Source organism: Aulonocara stuartgranti (assembly GCF_965226115.1).
Source record: "Aulonocara stuartgranti genome assembly, chromosome: 16".
In the NCBI taxonomy this organism is placed as follows: domain Eukaryota; kingdom Metazoa; phylum Chordata; class Actinopteri; order Cichliformes; family Cichlidae; genus Aulonocara; species Aulonocara stuartgranti.
This window is the reverse complement of record NC_138952.1, coordinates 24031448-24048242: the sequence shown is the minus strand read 5'-3', so window position 1 is coordinate 24048242 and position 16795 is coordinate 24031448. Positions and strand designations below refer to the sequence as shown.

At 40.8% G+C, this 16795-nt stretch overlaps 2 protein-coding genes across 9 annotated transcripts in view; one reads left to right on the top strand and one right to left on the bottom strand.

Annotated features, from left to right (window-relative positions):
• Window positions 1–15567, top strand: part of fgf14 (fibroblast growth factor 14) — a gene marked incomplete at its 5' end in the record, with an annotated part of 327598 nt that extends 312031 nt beyond the window's left edge. For 6 of the 8 annotated variants that reach the window (XM_082508322.1, XM_082508318.1, XM_082508320.1 and 3 more), the window contains 2 exons: window positions 11006–11204; window positions 11885–15567. In XM_082508322.1, coding sequence (XP_082364448.1) covers window positions 11006–11204; window positions 11885–12027 — 342 coding nt within the window. In that variant the 3' untranslated portion in view covers window positions 12028–15567. The remainder of the gene's footprint in view (window positions 1–11005; window positions 11205–11884) is intronic. The other 2 variants (XR_014271824.1, XR_014271825.1) reach the window with 2 other exon arrangements.
• itgbl1 (integrin, beta-like 1) overlaps window positions 14100–16795 on the bottom strand; it is a 55250-nt gene continuing 52554 nt past the window's right edge. The window contains exon 11 of the mRNA XM_082508317.1: window positions 14100–15905. Coding sequence (XP_082364443.1) covers window positions 15817–15905 — 89 coding nt within the window. The 3' untranslated portion in view covers window positions 14100–15816. The remainder of the gene's footprint in view (window positions 15906–16795) is intronic.

Below are 16795 nucleotides of genomic sequence, written 5' to 3'. Positions count from 1 at the left end.
GGTCAACGTTAATAAGGGATATTGGACAATAGCTGGTGGGAAATACAGGGTCTTTTTCTGGTTTTAGCAGGAGACTAATCTTGGTAGAATTCATATTTGGTGGTGGTCTGCAATTTTCCCTGATTTTCTGCAACATTCTGTGGAATACTGGTGCCAGAATTTTCCACAATTCTGCTGGAAATCCACCACTACCTGGAACCTTTTCATTGGGCATGCTTTTCAGGGCTTCCTGCAGTTCACCTGATGTCAGTGGTGAACCCAGTGCCATCTGATCATTTCCAAAGGGTTATGTTGTTAAAAAAAAAAAAAAAAAAAAAAATTGTAAAAGTCCCTGAAAGTGTTGTTTATTCTTTCAGGGTCATATACCAAGTTACTTATTTTTAACTGACTAGCTAGAAACTGACATGATCAGTTACCATGTTCAAAATTTTGCAAGCAAAGTCTTTGTGGTGACATTTTGTTTTTTGGTCAATAATTTCATTGAATTCTACTTTTGCGTATTTTTCTCAGCATTTCCTGTTCCAGCTAGGACACACAGGCTTCTTCTAATGATTTAATGGTTTCTTCTAATTCCTGAATATGTTTGTTTTCGCTTTTCTTCTTACGTGATGAAAATGAAATATTTTTACCTGTCATCACAGCTTTCCCTGCCTGCCAAAGAACAATTGCAAATGTTCCAGACAGGTCATTATAGTCTAAATAGAAAGCCCGTTCTTTTTTAAAATATTTAATAAAGTCTTCATCTTTATGCAATGATGTATTAAATCTCTGCGTTTTACTTACCGGAATGACCTTCTTATTTACTAGAGTTGATCGCTGACAGCTATAGGGTTTATCTCAGTGTCTGAAATGTCACTCAACAGTGAGCTGCTGACCAGGAAATAATCCAGACGAGATTAGGAGTGATGGACATGTGAGAGGAAAGTATATCCCCTACGGTTGCTGTGAAGAGATCGCAATGAGTTGCAAAGCCTGGGTCTGTAACTGCGTTGAGTACTGTGGAATTAATATTTTTATGTATTAAAACTGCTATTCTCCTTTGCCTAGAGTTATAGCAGGCTGAGAACACATTAGGAAACTCTGGGGTTTTAAGTGGATCTGTATCTGTGGCAGGTCTATGAGTCTCTTGTAGGGGTCGTGGTAGAGTTGTCCGTCCATGTAGGGCCAGTTCACGGCAATGACAGCACAGGGGCCCTTCTAAATGAAGCTGCGTTGGATGGGGAACAGGACCTTGAGTCACTCCAGGATCTCTTTGGGGAACTGGTTGTTTATGCTAAAGTTTGTTCTTTTCCTTCCACCTGCACCTTGAAATGTTCGAATTTGGCCACAATATTCGGGCGTCAAGTCTCCTGGCTCTGAGGTGATGGACCCAGTGGAAGGTGATGTTCTTCACTGTGTCCCATGGAAGCTTCAGGTGGGTCTCGGTGAAGGTTTTAGTGGTAACTTCTGCTTCCTCTTCAGCAGATTCTGGGATGCCTGACAACATCAGGTTATCTCACGTGCTATGGGCCTGGAAATTGATCATCTTTTTTTTTTTAAATGCAGTAAGAGACTTGACCGTGTCCTGTAGCATAGCATTTTCCAAGGATCCCCTTAAGAAGTGGAATTCCAGGTGTAGAATTTCGACCAGAGACAATCTCGGGTGGATGCTGGACAATCGCTTATTGATTTAGTCCAAGATGTCGGCAAGTCTTTACCGGGCAGCAATGTTGTTCTGGGTTCTGCTGGGTCTGCTGAGTCTTCTCTTGGAAGATGAGAAGATGGTGACATGTTCTTGGCTGGGGAGGAGGAACTCTAGGCTTTCTTCCTGACAATAGCATCAAAGCGCCAATCAATTTATTCCTGAAGAGTGTACAAATTCTCCTTCGCTTTCTTCCAGAGTGGTGGAAACAATTATCCAGATGGGTTTTGCTGTTCGTCAATTGTTTGGAGTGTTTAAGCTTCAGAAAGTATTTCTTTCATTCTGATCCACCATTGAGTTTTGTTCACCAAGTTTCCATCGTCTGACATCACTACAGCATTTTCCGCATCTCAAGCTGTTTAAGTGCAAAACAGTGAGAGTCACTTACAAGTGAATCTACATGGAGGGGACCTGCATTTCCTCTTAGAAAATCTGGGACACTTTTCCTGAGGGTGTAAACAACTCAAACAGAGCAGAGACAGAAACGCTGAAGAGAGGAAGCTCTGTACCTGCAGACTCACCTCTTGGGTTTTTTTTGAAGGGGGGGGGGGGGGGGGGCTTGCATTGTAAGCCTTGAGTATCCTTGTTTCTTTTTGTTTGTGCTTGGACTTGTGCAAATGTCCATGCACTCTTCTAGAAATACATGTCAACATGTCTGAGATATGCTTGTCAGCTTGTTGCACAGAATAGATTGCTGACTTGCCCGACAAAAGATGACAAGCCAATCTAACAAAAATCCGGCTGCCTTGACACCAATCTGGCCCCAATTTAAGGATCAACAGCAGCAGAGTGGACAAAGACACACACATACGCACACATTTAATCCCCACTGATCTAGGCGTGGGTGGTTGCACTTTGTGTATTTGCTCACCAGCAGGCTCTCTTGCAATGCGGTTTTTTTAATTGAATATGAACAGAATATTTTTTCTCATATACTTCTTCGCTACAATCTGCAGTGATTTATTCTGAAACCTTTCAATGGTTTCCACTTCCCACACATTCAAACTGACCCCAGTGAAATAAGTTTAGGGGTGGTGTTTGTTGCAGTGTTGAAAATATTCAAAATTAATGAAACTGATATTAAATAAATATCTCATTCCAAGATTTTCAATATCACAAACTGGAGGACAGTAGTGGCATAAATCTTGCTGTTTTTGTGTAATTCTGTTGTGCATGAAGTCTGTTATACAATCTATAATCATTCATGGCAGCATTAAGCCCTCCAAAACTGTCTTTTGAGGGCATTTGAGATTTTTTTGAAAGTTTCTTACTGAACCAGCAGAGCACTCCAAGCCAAGAAAGGCACTTTTTATTCTTTTTAAACCCAGATCCTAAATATTTATTGGATATCGCATGCTACAGATTCATCTCTCACTGAGAAAAGCATCATTTCCCTACAGCAAGGTTTTTTTGTGCATGTTTGTGTCTCTGTGCTTGTGTGCACATGTGTGGGTGTGTAATGAGCCAAGGGAGCTGTACTGGTTTGGTGTTAAAGGCTCTGTGCCTTCAGGGAAACTTTATTGAAAGCTTAAGTGCTTCTGGTGGCCAAACACTTTAAGGGTGCCACTGTTTTCTACCACCCTTCCAGTAAACAGTATGTAGGTTAGTGCAGCACATGCATTTTTGGTCATTTGTGTTAAGCTTGCAGAAGCATATTAAGTTAGTGCACATAAATGAACTGATATGATATGCTGAAGTATCTATCTACTTCAGTGAATAAGGAAATATCTTCATCTTCCTCTATAGAATACAGAATGAAATTTGATTTCAGCATATCCAAAGACATTAAAATATGAAAAATAAACAATAAAGTGACTCAATTTTAAGCATTATGTCTTATTGTGTTTTATTCTTCATCATTATTTTTCATTATGTGTTATTTTTCTTTTCCTTTATTTTTCCAGACACGAACTCAATGATTAACAATCATCATTTAACTGCATTCTCCAAGCCGCTCATAAAACACGGTGTTATTGCACATTTGAGTCAGTGCTGGAAAGCATGACAGCTTCACTTTGTGCAGATCCAAAGATCTGTGAAGACAAGGAACAAAGTCAAGAGATATTTCTCTGACATTATGCCTTTGAGGTTTAGACAGGAAGTCATCTTTATCTTACTTTGACTTTTGTCATCTGTTTTCTTTTTTGAAATGCTTCTTTAAATAAACTCCCTGCCGTTAAGTTTAAGCTTTCGTTTGTAAGTTTTCCAAGATGTATATGTTATTGTCGTAACATAATTTAGCTCTTATAAGCACATATGCTTGTGTGTGATGTGCGTTCAGATCGTTTAGGGAAAAGAAAGAAAGAAAACGGAAACTGTACACCGTGTCCGTACACAATTCATCCAGCTGTTTACTACCAGCTCTCCTCATTGGGTCCCGTCTCCTTCTCTTTCTCTGAGGGTGATAATCAGACAGGTCTGCCGAAGCCCCCGTTGTCTGCACACACTGTCGACGTGACTCTTATACATATGAGAGCAGCTTGGCATTGTAAATGCAGCTCAGCTTTCTAGAGGTTGACCTTTTTCCATGGATTAACAAATTTTATGCTGGCAGCATTAATAAACAATTTCTTCATTTCCACAGTGGGGTAGTGAGCAGTCGCTCTGCATAATAATGTGCCCCCTCCCACATGAACCTCGACTCACCTACTTTTAGGAGGCTTTGCAATCGTGACCTTTATGGAGATTTTTCCAAAGAGTCTTTGTTTTAGAGTGACTCTCTTGTTTTTAAACTGTAATTACTCTTACTCGGGGAATTTTTTAATTCATGCTCTCTCTGTATCCATGTGCCTTTTTAAAAATGTATTCTGTAGAAAGATTAACGCTCCCTTGAGCCACTTCTTCCCCCCTCAACCTTTCTCCCCATGAGTTGGTCAGTTTTTCTGTTTTGCTCTGGCTGTTCTTTATTTCTGTGCCTGTCTTTTTTGCTTTGGTGACCGGGGCTGATTATGTAGGGCTGAGCTGTTTTGGCCCTCACGCTGTCTGTGGCCAAGGTCAATTATGGCCTTCCCATTCAGAGCATGGCCAATCACGAGCCAGGGAGCCACTGATGTGGGAGCGCCAGGCGGGGGAGATCGAGTGGGAAGAAAATCAACCGTTTGGTGCCTCAAAAATGATTCGATTTTCCACTGGTGTGAAAGTGTGTAGCGTGTCTGAGTCTCCTTCTCCCTGTTCTCCTTCAATGTCACCCATGTTTTCCCAAGATATCAGTTTGATGTTGGGTAGAAAATATTTAGTGCACACCTCTGAATGTAAAGAGAGCATTTTCTGGTTTTTCATACAGCTTCAAATTCATATGTCAACATCAGAATTGCTTGGGGTCCTTTTTTGATATAAGGGGAATTTAATGCCAAAGATTTTAAACGAGGAAAAAAAAGATTTTTTGTTTTTGTTTTTACATGAACGTAACCCATGAATCTTTCAGTGAATCTGGCTTGTCCTTCTAAATGTACTATTTTGCCTGTGGTGAACACAAAACAACAAAATCAATCCCGCAGCAACATTTCTTCAAGAAAAGCACAATTGGGTTTTAGAAAAGCCAGGTGTTTGTTTTACCTTAATAAAGTCCCACTGGAATGGTGGCTTAGCTAAAGCACTCTTAAGACTCTTCCATGTACATAAAAAATATTATTTGCGACATGCCATTCAAAGAAAATTGTCTGTGAGACAAGCAAAGATCTCATTAAATTCAGCTCTAGCGGTTTACTTTTCATCTAATTAATGCAGCAAAGTAAGATTTTGTCCCTTTCAGGCAGCAAAACAAAAAAGACACCAATACCTGATTGAGTTGTTCAGAAACTGATGCTGTAACTGTTTAGCCAAGTGTCGTGGAACAACAGCAGTTATTTGAATGGGGTGAGAGTGAAGCCAAACAGCTAAAAGAGGCTAAATGTCTGCAGAATACTACAAATCTGGGTGACTCCCTTCAGTTTTGTTTTTTAATCTCCATTTGCCCTGTTGTAAAGTGTGAGCAGGCTAAATCGTTGATCAGTTTTGGGTCAACTATTTGGAGAGGTTTAATTTCTATTTTGACACGATAAAGTTAATACGCACAATATGACTAGTACACTAATATCAACTCGGCACAACTCAACTTGGTTTTTAGGGTTTTCCATTAGGTGCTAGTTCCTGGTACCAGATACTTTTTAGTACCTGCTCAGCCGGGGCGAGCTGAGTCGATCCAAAAATATGACATCAGCAGACTGCACACCACTAATTGGCATCACTTGCTGATTAATGAGAGCGACTTCTTCACATAAGTCAAACCGCCATTTTTGAAACCTGGCAACGAGGGAAACAGCTGCACAAAAACTGACTCAGACAAAAAGCGATAGACTGAGCAGCAGGTATACCATCGCCTTGATATCTTCAGTTGTTGTGCTGTGTTTGTGTCGCATACAAATGACATCACAGGACTTTTGGCCATGCTCCTACAGCGACGCCACACACATTGATGTGGTACTCAGTTGTAATGAAAAATGACCGAACCAACCACTCAGTTCTGAGTTGATTTGAGTAGAGTCGAGGAGCTACTTGTAGAAAAAAGGCATAATATGGGTGTACGGTAGTTTCTAGCTGTGCCTAATCTCTGCTTGGGTACTCACATACATTTTCTTGAAGTGATGAAATTAGAACAAATGAAAAAAAGAGGGATGTTTTGGGTTAAGACAACGAATATGACAAATGATATGACTGAAATACACACTTCAAATGCAATCAACATTTTGTCTGCTATAGCTGCCTCCTCTGCTCCAAACTCCAATCAAACTGATTATGCTGACCAGACGTCTCATTCCACAAACAAACCACCTCCACTTGCTCAGCCTGCATAAACAGAGACGTGCATCTATGTGAAGGCATTTGATTAACCACAATTACGGACTTGGCTCCAGCTTATAGATTGCTTTGACTCCAGGCTGTTTTGTAGGTGTTATATAAGTAATCAGTGCTGGACCGGCATCAAAATGATGTGCCTAATTACCTGGGGTGCAGCTCACCTGACGAGGAAAAAGCAGAATTAATTACCTTGTTGAATCAAGTCAAGGAACCATGAAGGTAAAAACGTTTTGCTTCTAATCGGCTCAGCAACAGTTTTCTATAGCATGAAAAATCATTTAAACCACTCTTAAAGAACAGTGGTTAGTTTGTTTAACGAATGAATTTGTTCTTTTTTTGGTGTTTTATCCAGAAGAAAAATGACAGCCGCCCCTTAAGACAGCATTTTTCCACAATTTGCTGCAAACTCTTGTGTACAGCCAATAAAACCACATTCTTTCACCTCCCTGGCAGTGTGGACTCATCCCCCCTTACTGACAACTTGGACATAATAAGCAGCCATATGACACACTACTGCTTGCCGCTGACACACGACAAATAATGATGGGGTTGAGCTTGCGCATCATCATCCGGAGAGAATGCTTGTTTGATTTGAACGCGCTCGGGCTCGTGCTCAGGGTTTTGTCATGTAAGGCTCCGTTTTTATTGCTTCAGCCTGCGGTTTGTCTGCCTATCAGTGGATTGTCCTGCTCAGCCTCTGCGGTCTGCTATAAAAGCAGCATTAATAGTTCTGATCCTAATCCCTACATTCACCACTAGAATAGACTGAAGTTAAGTCTCTTGTGTAATGTAATCACTGTCGAGACAGACCAAAGTCAGGGAGCTGAATTTTTCTGACAAATATCTAACCATACCACCCTGACCTCTCTGTACCTCTGAAGACCTGCAATAACGATTTCAATACTTTATATCTGCAACCAACTGTGGACGTTCACAGGAGTTTTGTTTATCTGACATGTCAGCTGACGCTGGTGTTATGCATCATGCGTTTGTGCCTTCCACTCAGAAATGCCCACGAGTCCTCGAGCAAGGATAGAAAGGACACTCAAAATGCAGCCGGATGCTTCTTAGGATCATTATTGTAATCCCGAGTGTCTTTCTGCTCCTTCCTGCTCAGCTCTCCTTTCAGCTGAATAGTGTCTGGAGGATAAGCTCTGACAGGGGTAATTCAGCAAAGCGCTAATTACATGATAATCATGGCATTGTGTGTCCTGTGTTCCAAACTAAGCATTTAGCCCATAAATAATGACCTCTGCTGTTACAGAGAGAGCCCCATCATCCCCAACTATGAAAAATCTGATATTCAAGAGAGGAGAACGTTTTTTTCTCTCCAGAGATGGCAAGATTTATTAGGCCACTGCTTTATTCAGGCTGAAATATTTCAGCAACATTTTGATGTATTACCATGAAATGTTGCTGTGAAGAAACCCCATGAGATAAATCCTGCTCAATATTCTTCCGGCTGACTGCCGTGTCTGTTAATAGTGAAAACTGTTCGGAAGAATATTGCGCAGGATTTCCGTGAAAATTCGGTAGAAAGTGTGATACATCTCAGAGAATGAACTCAAGTGACTTGGGTTTCACCTGCATTTTATCTTGCACCACTAGATACATTTGGTCATACTGTGTGAAATACTTCAACATCTAATTGTAAGGCTTCAGTCACACAGGGCTGGAAACCAGTTAACAATTCCCTGAAAACCTTTGGTCATAAGGGAAGCATATCCATTACTCAGCCGGTTGGTTAACTGCTCGATGTCACTCGGTGAAAGTAGTCGCAAAGAGGGTGCGGCACCAAGTTGTGCCTTATTCCTGAAACCACATTTTTCAAAGTGCTCATCTTATACAGTACTTAGAAGATGAATGGTGTCTGTTTCTTGTTTGCATCACACTCCTCACAGTTCTGTGGCCACTTGGCGAGCAGTAGACAAACCTTTGCAGATAAGTCTGTTTCTTTCATTCAAACTATGGGTTAGAGCAGGGGTGGGCAACTCCAGGCCTTGAGGGCCGATGTCCTGCAGGTTTTAGATGTGTCCTTGATCCAACACAGCTGATTCAAATGGTTAAATTACCTCCTCAACATGTCCTGAAGTTCTCCAGAGGCTTGGTAACAAACGAATCATGTGATTCAGGTGTGTTGACCCAGGGTGATATCTAAAACCTGCGGGACACCGGCCCTCGAGGCCTGGAGTTGCCAACCCCTGTGACAATCTAGCAGCCAAATCAATCTCAAGGAGAATTCATGTACAGCACTGTACCTAGTGACAGTCAGCCTCAGCAGACTACGCACCAACTAGTTGGGCAATACACATTTTTCCCCCAGCGACCACTGTAGCCTTGTGTGACTGAGGCTTCAGCAATCAATTTCACAATGACTGCAAGCAGCATCCAGCAACCACTTGCAAGTAGTCAGGGAGTATTCACTTTTACACACAAGAACTAAACTGAAAATCAGTGGCAACAAGTGTTATGGAGTGATATATCCAAACCTAAATTTCTGATTCAAGTCATTGTCAGTACAGTATGTATAGAGTAGGTCAGGAGAGCGGTACAACAATGCATGCAAAACACAGTGAAGGCTCTATCCTGGTTTTAGTCATATTGTGATCATACGCAATACCATCGGGGAAATGCCTGATTGGCAATGGCTTAATTTTTCAGTACGACAATGATCCCAGTGCAGTAAAAGCATGTCTGGATAGGAAAAACACACAACAGAACACTGTCAGTCATGGATTGGCCTCCCCAGAGCCCAGACCACAACGTGCGGGATCACCTTGACAGAGAACAGAACAAAAGACAAAAAACATGCAAAGAGGACTTTTGAATGTCTTTTAAGAAGCCTGGAGAACTATTCCTGAAAACTACTCCAGAGCTTGACTAAGAGAGTTCAAGAGAGTTCAGGCTGTGCAGAAAAATAAATGGGGCCACAACAAGTATTGACTTTCCAGCATTTTAGAATTGTACAAACTCTGCTTTCGCCTAATATATTGTATTTCCGTGTATGGCTGCAGATGTTTTAATAAATTGCTGCAGCTATTTCCCTGATGAAGCGTGAATCAAGACTTTTGCATAGTACTGCACAGAATGTGCAGAAATGACCTTTCTTTTCTTTCCTCTTTTGTGTGTGTGTGTGTGTGTGTGTGTGTGTGTGTGTGTGTGTGTGTGTGTGTGTGTCGGAGAACAGTCCCCAAAGATCCCCTAACCTTTCATGAAGCACCATTGTCAGATCAATATTTTACACTGGTTTATGAAGAAATGCCTGCAACAGGATAATTATTATTAGCATGCTGACACATTGAACAACTGTGAACATAATCACTGTTTTATCTACTGAAGATTAGCATAGAATCAAAGGGGTGCAGAAAAATAGATAAACAGTCATCAAAGACTCGCTTTCATAAAGATGTTTGTGTGTTTAGTTTTACATTGATTAGCATAGAAATTAGTTCGCAGTGGTTAGGTGATGATATTGCATATAACACAACCATTATATTGAAGACTTTACATATTTCTAGCTGAGAAGGTACTCCTTATAGTGATCTCTAAGGAATATTGTCACTGACCCCAGACATTGAGAACCACAGCAGTATGACACTTCCTGTGGTTTTATGAACCAATTCAGTGTGAACAGCTCACAACAGATGTGGTGGATGTCTCCTTTGTACGCTTTGATTAATATACCCCAATGAATGCCTTTATTTTTAGCTTGCTGGGGCAGACAGTGTAAAAAACGTTTTTATTACCCTTCTGGCTGGAGATGAATAGGTAACAGCAGAAAGAGATGTGGTGCCTCTGTCTTCATTTGTCATAGCCAGATTGAGGTGTAAAGGATGAAAGAATCACTTGATTAGCTCTATCATTATCTGAACAAAGTCCAGAATACAGTCATAGACAAATTGCTTAAAGCAGATAGAATATGTGGGGGAAAATGAGCCCCTTTGGATTTTGCCAATTAAAAACATTGAGAAACTAGCGAAGCAAGTCTGGCTTGGCATCTGGGGTGAGGCGTGGTGGTCCTCGGGTCACAGTCTAACAATCTATACTTTCTGCCAGGAACATGAGCTAATTGACTGAACGAGTGCTCTAACATCAGATGTCAAGGTTAAGGCCAAGGAGAGAATGAGAGTTGCATCGTCAGGCTCAGCCTGAATCAGGCATGCTTACACCGACTGAGGCTCTGCAGTGCTCATCCTTTTCAAGACAGGCAGAAGTGTGAAGTTCGTGTTAACTAGTTGGGTGGTTTCACATTATTCTGCACAATGTGAGTTTGAAATAAAAATGACACTTGTCCCGGTGACCCGCATTCAACATTAAATATAAATTATGACATCTTTTTTATTCTTACACAATATGAACCATGAATCATTGATTTAAGCCTGCTTTAATGTCTCCCGGTGCAGATTATAGCCTCGTGAAGTATCATTTTCATTTTTTTTTCCTAAGCATTGTTTAAAATCTGTCTCCTCCACTTTTGTCTCTCTGCAGGAACTCTTTACAGCAGAATGCAAGTTCAAAGAGTCGGTGTTCGAGAACTACTATGTGATCTACTCGTCCATGTTGTACAGACAACAGGAATCGGGAAGAGCTTGGTTCTTAGGGCTCAATAAAGAAGGCCAAGCCATGAAAGGGAACCGAGTGAAAAAAACAAAACCAGCTGCTCACTTCCTGCCCAAGCCATTAGAAGGTATGTAGCAGACATACAGAAAAGACGATTATGCATCTAAAACTGACATAATGTGCTTGACAACTGCTGCATCATACTACATGACAAGATTCCATAATACTAATTGTATAACTATGTAACTGTAAAGAATATAGTATATGTTTGATATGCTTTTGTATTTGTGTGCTGATTCATTCTTTTGCTCCTATAAGCATAGAGCATAGGAGGCAGGGCTGTTCTGTAAGTGCAGCATGAAATGTTGATAGTCCAGCAGATGCCACCATCAATCTTGTCAGCCACCAGCCTGATTGCTTCGAATTATTTAAGCAGAGAATCAAGTTGAAGTGTCCTGTCAAGGCACCGTTACAGCTGTAGTGTAGTGGCTGTAAAGTGGGGGATAATGAGACTCCTTTGCAGCTTTGTCAAAAAGTCTTTGTGTTTAGATTGTGTCTTGTGTCTCCATCAGCCCAGATAGATGAAAAAAAAAAGTGAGTCAGTGCAAAGCTCTGTTAATCAAAACACAAATTTATTTTCCTTCAGTAAATTGCCTATTGTCTTCAATGTGTGAGAATTTGAGGATTTTTTGTGTTTCTACCACACGTTAGGACTGAAGAACAAGAATAGGGGATAGACGCTGCTTTAGTAATTTTCAATGTGTAAACTCTCTCTGTTTTCTCTCCTTAATTTTTCACCCCTGACAGTTGCCATGTACAGAGAGCCATCTTTGCATGATGTTGGAGAGACAGTGCCCAAGGCAGCAGTACCTCCCAGTAAAAGCACAAGTGAGCCGGCAGTGATGAACGGAGGGAAACCCGTCAGCAAGCCCGACAAACCCACCACATAGCCACGCCAGTGCCTAGTGTATGTGCATGTGTTGGAGGGGAGGAATGCGACGGAGACAGGGCTTTATCCAACTAGACTCCAGACCCTTCTGCAGATCCAGGCGAACCTCCCTTTCTTTCTTCTCTCGCTCCTCCTTTTTCTCCACCTCATTCTCTCAAATTCTCCAGCTGCCTCAGCACAGGCAGATGGATTCCTGAGGTGGCCGACTTCATTCAGCCCAGGAGGGACGTGCGTTTCACAATGACGCTTCTGGTACTTTGCTTGATGATGATTCCCCCTAAAAACCTCCCCCTTGTCTATGATGCCCTGTTGCAGCAGAGTCTGTGTACCTTCAGATCTATTTTCTATACCACAGTTCACCAGCTATGTTCTGGGATAGAGACTGTATAGATAGAGTAACTATTTGGACTGTTGTCCTCTATTTTTTACAAGTGCGTCCCCCTCTCCCTTTATTTCTATCTTTAGTCACACTTTTCTCTTTGTCAAGTAACCTAGAAAACATTTTGCAAAGGGGTTGCGTGATTTTCTAAGAAACACATGAACACAAATGTGGCATAAAAAGCAAAGACATGTGGAAAGGAGTCCAAATTTTCTTCTTGCCTACAATATGCACACACTCTAATAGACAGACACACAAAGTTTGTGTTGAAAATCTGAGATTTTTTTTTTTTTAAACAGCCAATAAAACACGCTGGAGGCTGGCAGATAGCTCCTGCAATCATAGCTGATGAAGTGCTAATTACCGCCACTGCAATCAATGCGAGGAGCTCCCTACACACATACAAACACACATACACATTTATAAACAGATGTGTGTGTGGGTGGGAGAGCGCTGTAAGGAATGGTGTATACATATCACTATCTAGGTCCCACCAGCGGTTCTGTCCGCCTTCTCTGGTAAATAGAAAATCTGAAGTCTATTTTTCTTTAATCTTATTTCAGAGCGTGGGCTCTAGGAATATCTCTAGGCCTTGTAGGCCTCTGTCCCTCACTCACCGACTTCTTTGGACTATGAGGCAAGGCTTGTGGCTTTGACCCAGATGGTCTATAACTCCAGCACTGGCAGCCACCTTACAGCAGTGTCTACATAAAGCCAGAAAACAACATGGCTGAAAACCAGTAGGTGACATTTACACTGGCTGCATCCCTATTTGGTTCAGCAAGCTAAAGCATGGACAAGGTTAATATTGTGTTCTCTCTTCTTGCAGCAGATATACAAGAGATGGCTTATATTATAACATTTTCACTGTATAAAACTTAGGGAAAATGACTATTAAAAATCATAACTTTTTAAAAGACTAGATATTATTATTATAATGAGAGAATTTGTCTTCTAGCTCAGCATGCAGAGTCCAGTTCTGATCATCTTGGCCTATCACGTGCCTGTTTGGACCTTGATTCCCGGCATGCAAAAACAAGTTCCCAGTCCCCACTGGGCCAAAGGTGCCTCACCCACCCTATACATCCATGTAGACGACACGTAGCATTATTCACTGAAAAAAACACACTCAGATGTATCCATTCTGAAATGACCAAAGTCTTTTTTTCATCCCAAGAAGAACTGATTCTTAAAAAAAAAAAAAAAAAAAACAGAAAGAAAGAAAACAAATCTCGATTCTCTTTCTGATTCAATTCACGGAAGCTTTCACTGTGATAGCATTTGTTCTGTCCAGAATAATCAACTCTGCTCAGATCCACAAAGGTCTTGACTGATGTCACTTTGGAAAAGTACATATACCTTGAATAATCACATGCATGTATTTTCTACAAGGAGTAAGGTATGGGCATTGTTCTTCACTATGTGCAAATGGATGAGCACTGAAGTTCAGTGTAGGAGTTGAACAGGCATGTATCACGGCTGCGGCACACTCACCGCACTTTGTTTTGCATTTTCATCATGACTGTTAGCAGTTTATCAAAGCTCTGTGTGATCAGTGTATTTATGTCCGTCTTGCTTTACTGGTTTTTCTTTTCCTAATAGTTTAGTTAAGTAAGATTTAGAACATTAAGTAGATCGTTGCTGCCGTATGCTGCTAAAAGTGCAACTATATTAAGAACTTGATTTGGTAAATATCCTTTTTCTGAGTTTATTGGGATTATACATGGCCATTTCTTATTACAACACATCAAAGCACATCACATAGATATCAATATTTGTCTGTACAAAGCTGTTAATCCTAAAAATGGTGTCATATACACACACACAGGAGCTGGAAACCACTGTCATCCTCCGCTCTTACAAAACTCTACATGCTGGGCTGGTGACTGCCCCAGCCCTGCAGCCCAGTTAACTGGCTCCTTCAAGGCTGGCTTTATTTTTGTAAATGACCAGTGTGTACAAGTACATCTGTTTGGATTGCTGTAGCCGCCATTTGTTTTGTTCGTCCTCATCTCTCTCGTATACGGGTTGTGTGTCGATTTCGTCTCCAGATCCCAATCGCGTTTTTGCTTTGTTACCCCCATTTGTTCAAATGTGTTACGAGAATATCCTAGCTTCTGTTTTCGAACCTCTTATTTTGTATGTTGTCCCATCTGTTGCATGGGGAGAGGATGGCATTGATGAACTGCATGTAGTAGGCTATGTCAATCAAGAACTGTTGGTATGTACCGCTAATTTTACATATATGCAACGAGTTTGTCTACACTATACAGTTTGTGTTTGTTGTATACACATTATACAACATATTGAATAAAAAATATTTATATAAAGGTATACTGTAAAGTCAGTAACATACTTAATGCAATATAGTGTGCAGTATATTATTGCACCTGTCATTTTTCGGGGACAAAGAAAACAGAGGGGATTGGCTAGTTTAAGCATGAAAAAGGCCAAAGTAGAATTTACATTAAATTTCCTTTGTGACTTCTTATCGGTCCTTTTTTCAAGTGGTGACTGAGCTCTTGTGTCAGTGCAGCTCTCATCCCCTGATACCGCCATTTGAAGTGACATGGACATCCAGCATGCCACAACTGAACTATTTATTCCCTTCTCTTTGTTTCTTCCACTTAGAATTTAACCACTACTAAGACAGTAAAGGTTTCAGGGCAGACTGTTTGTTTGACGGAGGAGAGTAGGCACTAATAAAATGATTTATTTTCGAATATATCTCTCTCTATATATACCATTGCAAGTATGCCCATTGGAGTTATGTCATGTTATAACAAATTTGTAACCATGTATGATTAAGGTCTTTGCATTGTTTTCCATGCAAAATGTTGTGTCATGCGGCACATTTAATGTTTTATTATGAAAAAGAAATAAAAAACCTCAGCGTAACCTATGCCTCGAGCTTTCGAGTAAACTTTCAGTCCAGTGTGGGAAGGGCAGACCATTTACCAGTAAAAACAGACCACAGTATCAAACATATTACTACAAAGTCATCTTAATGATACATTTTATCCTCTCTCCAGCATTTGAAACTGTCATGTACTTGCATCCTATTATATATAGCCATTTGAAATATGTAAGCATTCCTACAATATCCAAAAAAAAAAGCTGCTTTGAAAACATAAATGTTTACATTGTAATATGATTTAAGCACAGAGCTATGGCTGTTTCTTTTCATCTACAAAACCCAGTTTTAAAAGGATAGTTTGTAACCAGTACAATAAAACAATGAATGCTGTTTGTGAAATGCAGAGCTACGTCCATGTTTAGTCTTCCTTTCTCCTCCCCGTGGTTTCGATAACTTGGCGTTTCACCAGCTTGGTCGTGACTCGTGGTGCTCCTGGTCACACTGGGCAGCCAGGTCTCAATTCTCTGAACCCAGTGTCCTGTTCTCTGTTGGCCTCAGTATTCTTCTCCCACCCAGATTTCACAAGCATTCCCGTTCCAGCCGTCCCAGCACTCGCAGTTGCCACAGTTGCACAACCCATTCCCTGTGAGATGTGAGAAGAAAAGCTGTGAATTAAAAGAGCTGTGCCATCATGCCTGACCTTTAACAAGGTTCCTCTTTTCACACTCCTTGCTTCCCTGGGTGCAGCTCTCTGATAGGGGATGGAGACCAATGACATTGCTCGGGACAGTCTGTGGTTTTCCACTGCTTCTGCCTTAACAGCAGGAGAAACATGGAGTTTAATTACTTTTCGATATTAATTTATTCGTGTTTTGTTTTTACAACATTTGGACAAAGCTCAAACATCTCTATATATCTGACCAGATCCTGTAGTAGGAACACAAAGAAAATGAAAACGAAATAGGATCATAATATTACCAGAAGTCTGACTAACAGAGAAGTTAAGTCACCAACCCATTCACACTGGTTGTTTTAGGACTGATAAATAGTCAAGACATATAGTTTTTTCTTCTTTATCTCTAAAGAGGGCCAAAGTGGCATAACATGCTACTGTAGGAATTATATCGCTACAGTATATACCCCACACCTCCCCATAAGCTTCCGGAGCTGTCAGTCAGAGGTGCTGGGGTTAGGAAGAGGGCTCCTGCTGGTCTCCTGTCACACGGTTGAAAAGATACATCTACCACCAAATATCTCTGTGGGAGAGGAGGGAGGAGTGTAAGCCAACAAGGAAGTAGTTGAGAAAAGAAGCAGGAAAGCGATACAAGGAAAGAAGCAATTACAAAGACAAGACCAGAGTTATTTCATGCTCCTAGACTAGAACTGTAATTTCTCAGTTTTTTTTTTTTGCTTTACTGCCTTGTCCATGGGCTTCAGTCCTAAACTCATTTGTTCCCAAAGAAATAAACATTTAAAAAACAATCATAAAAAAATTAAAAGTTAAATATTTTCCTATAAGAGAGCTGAAAATTG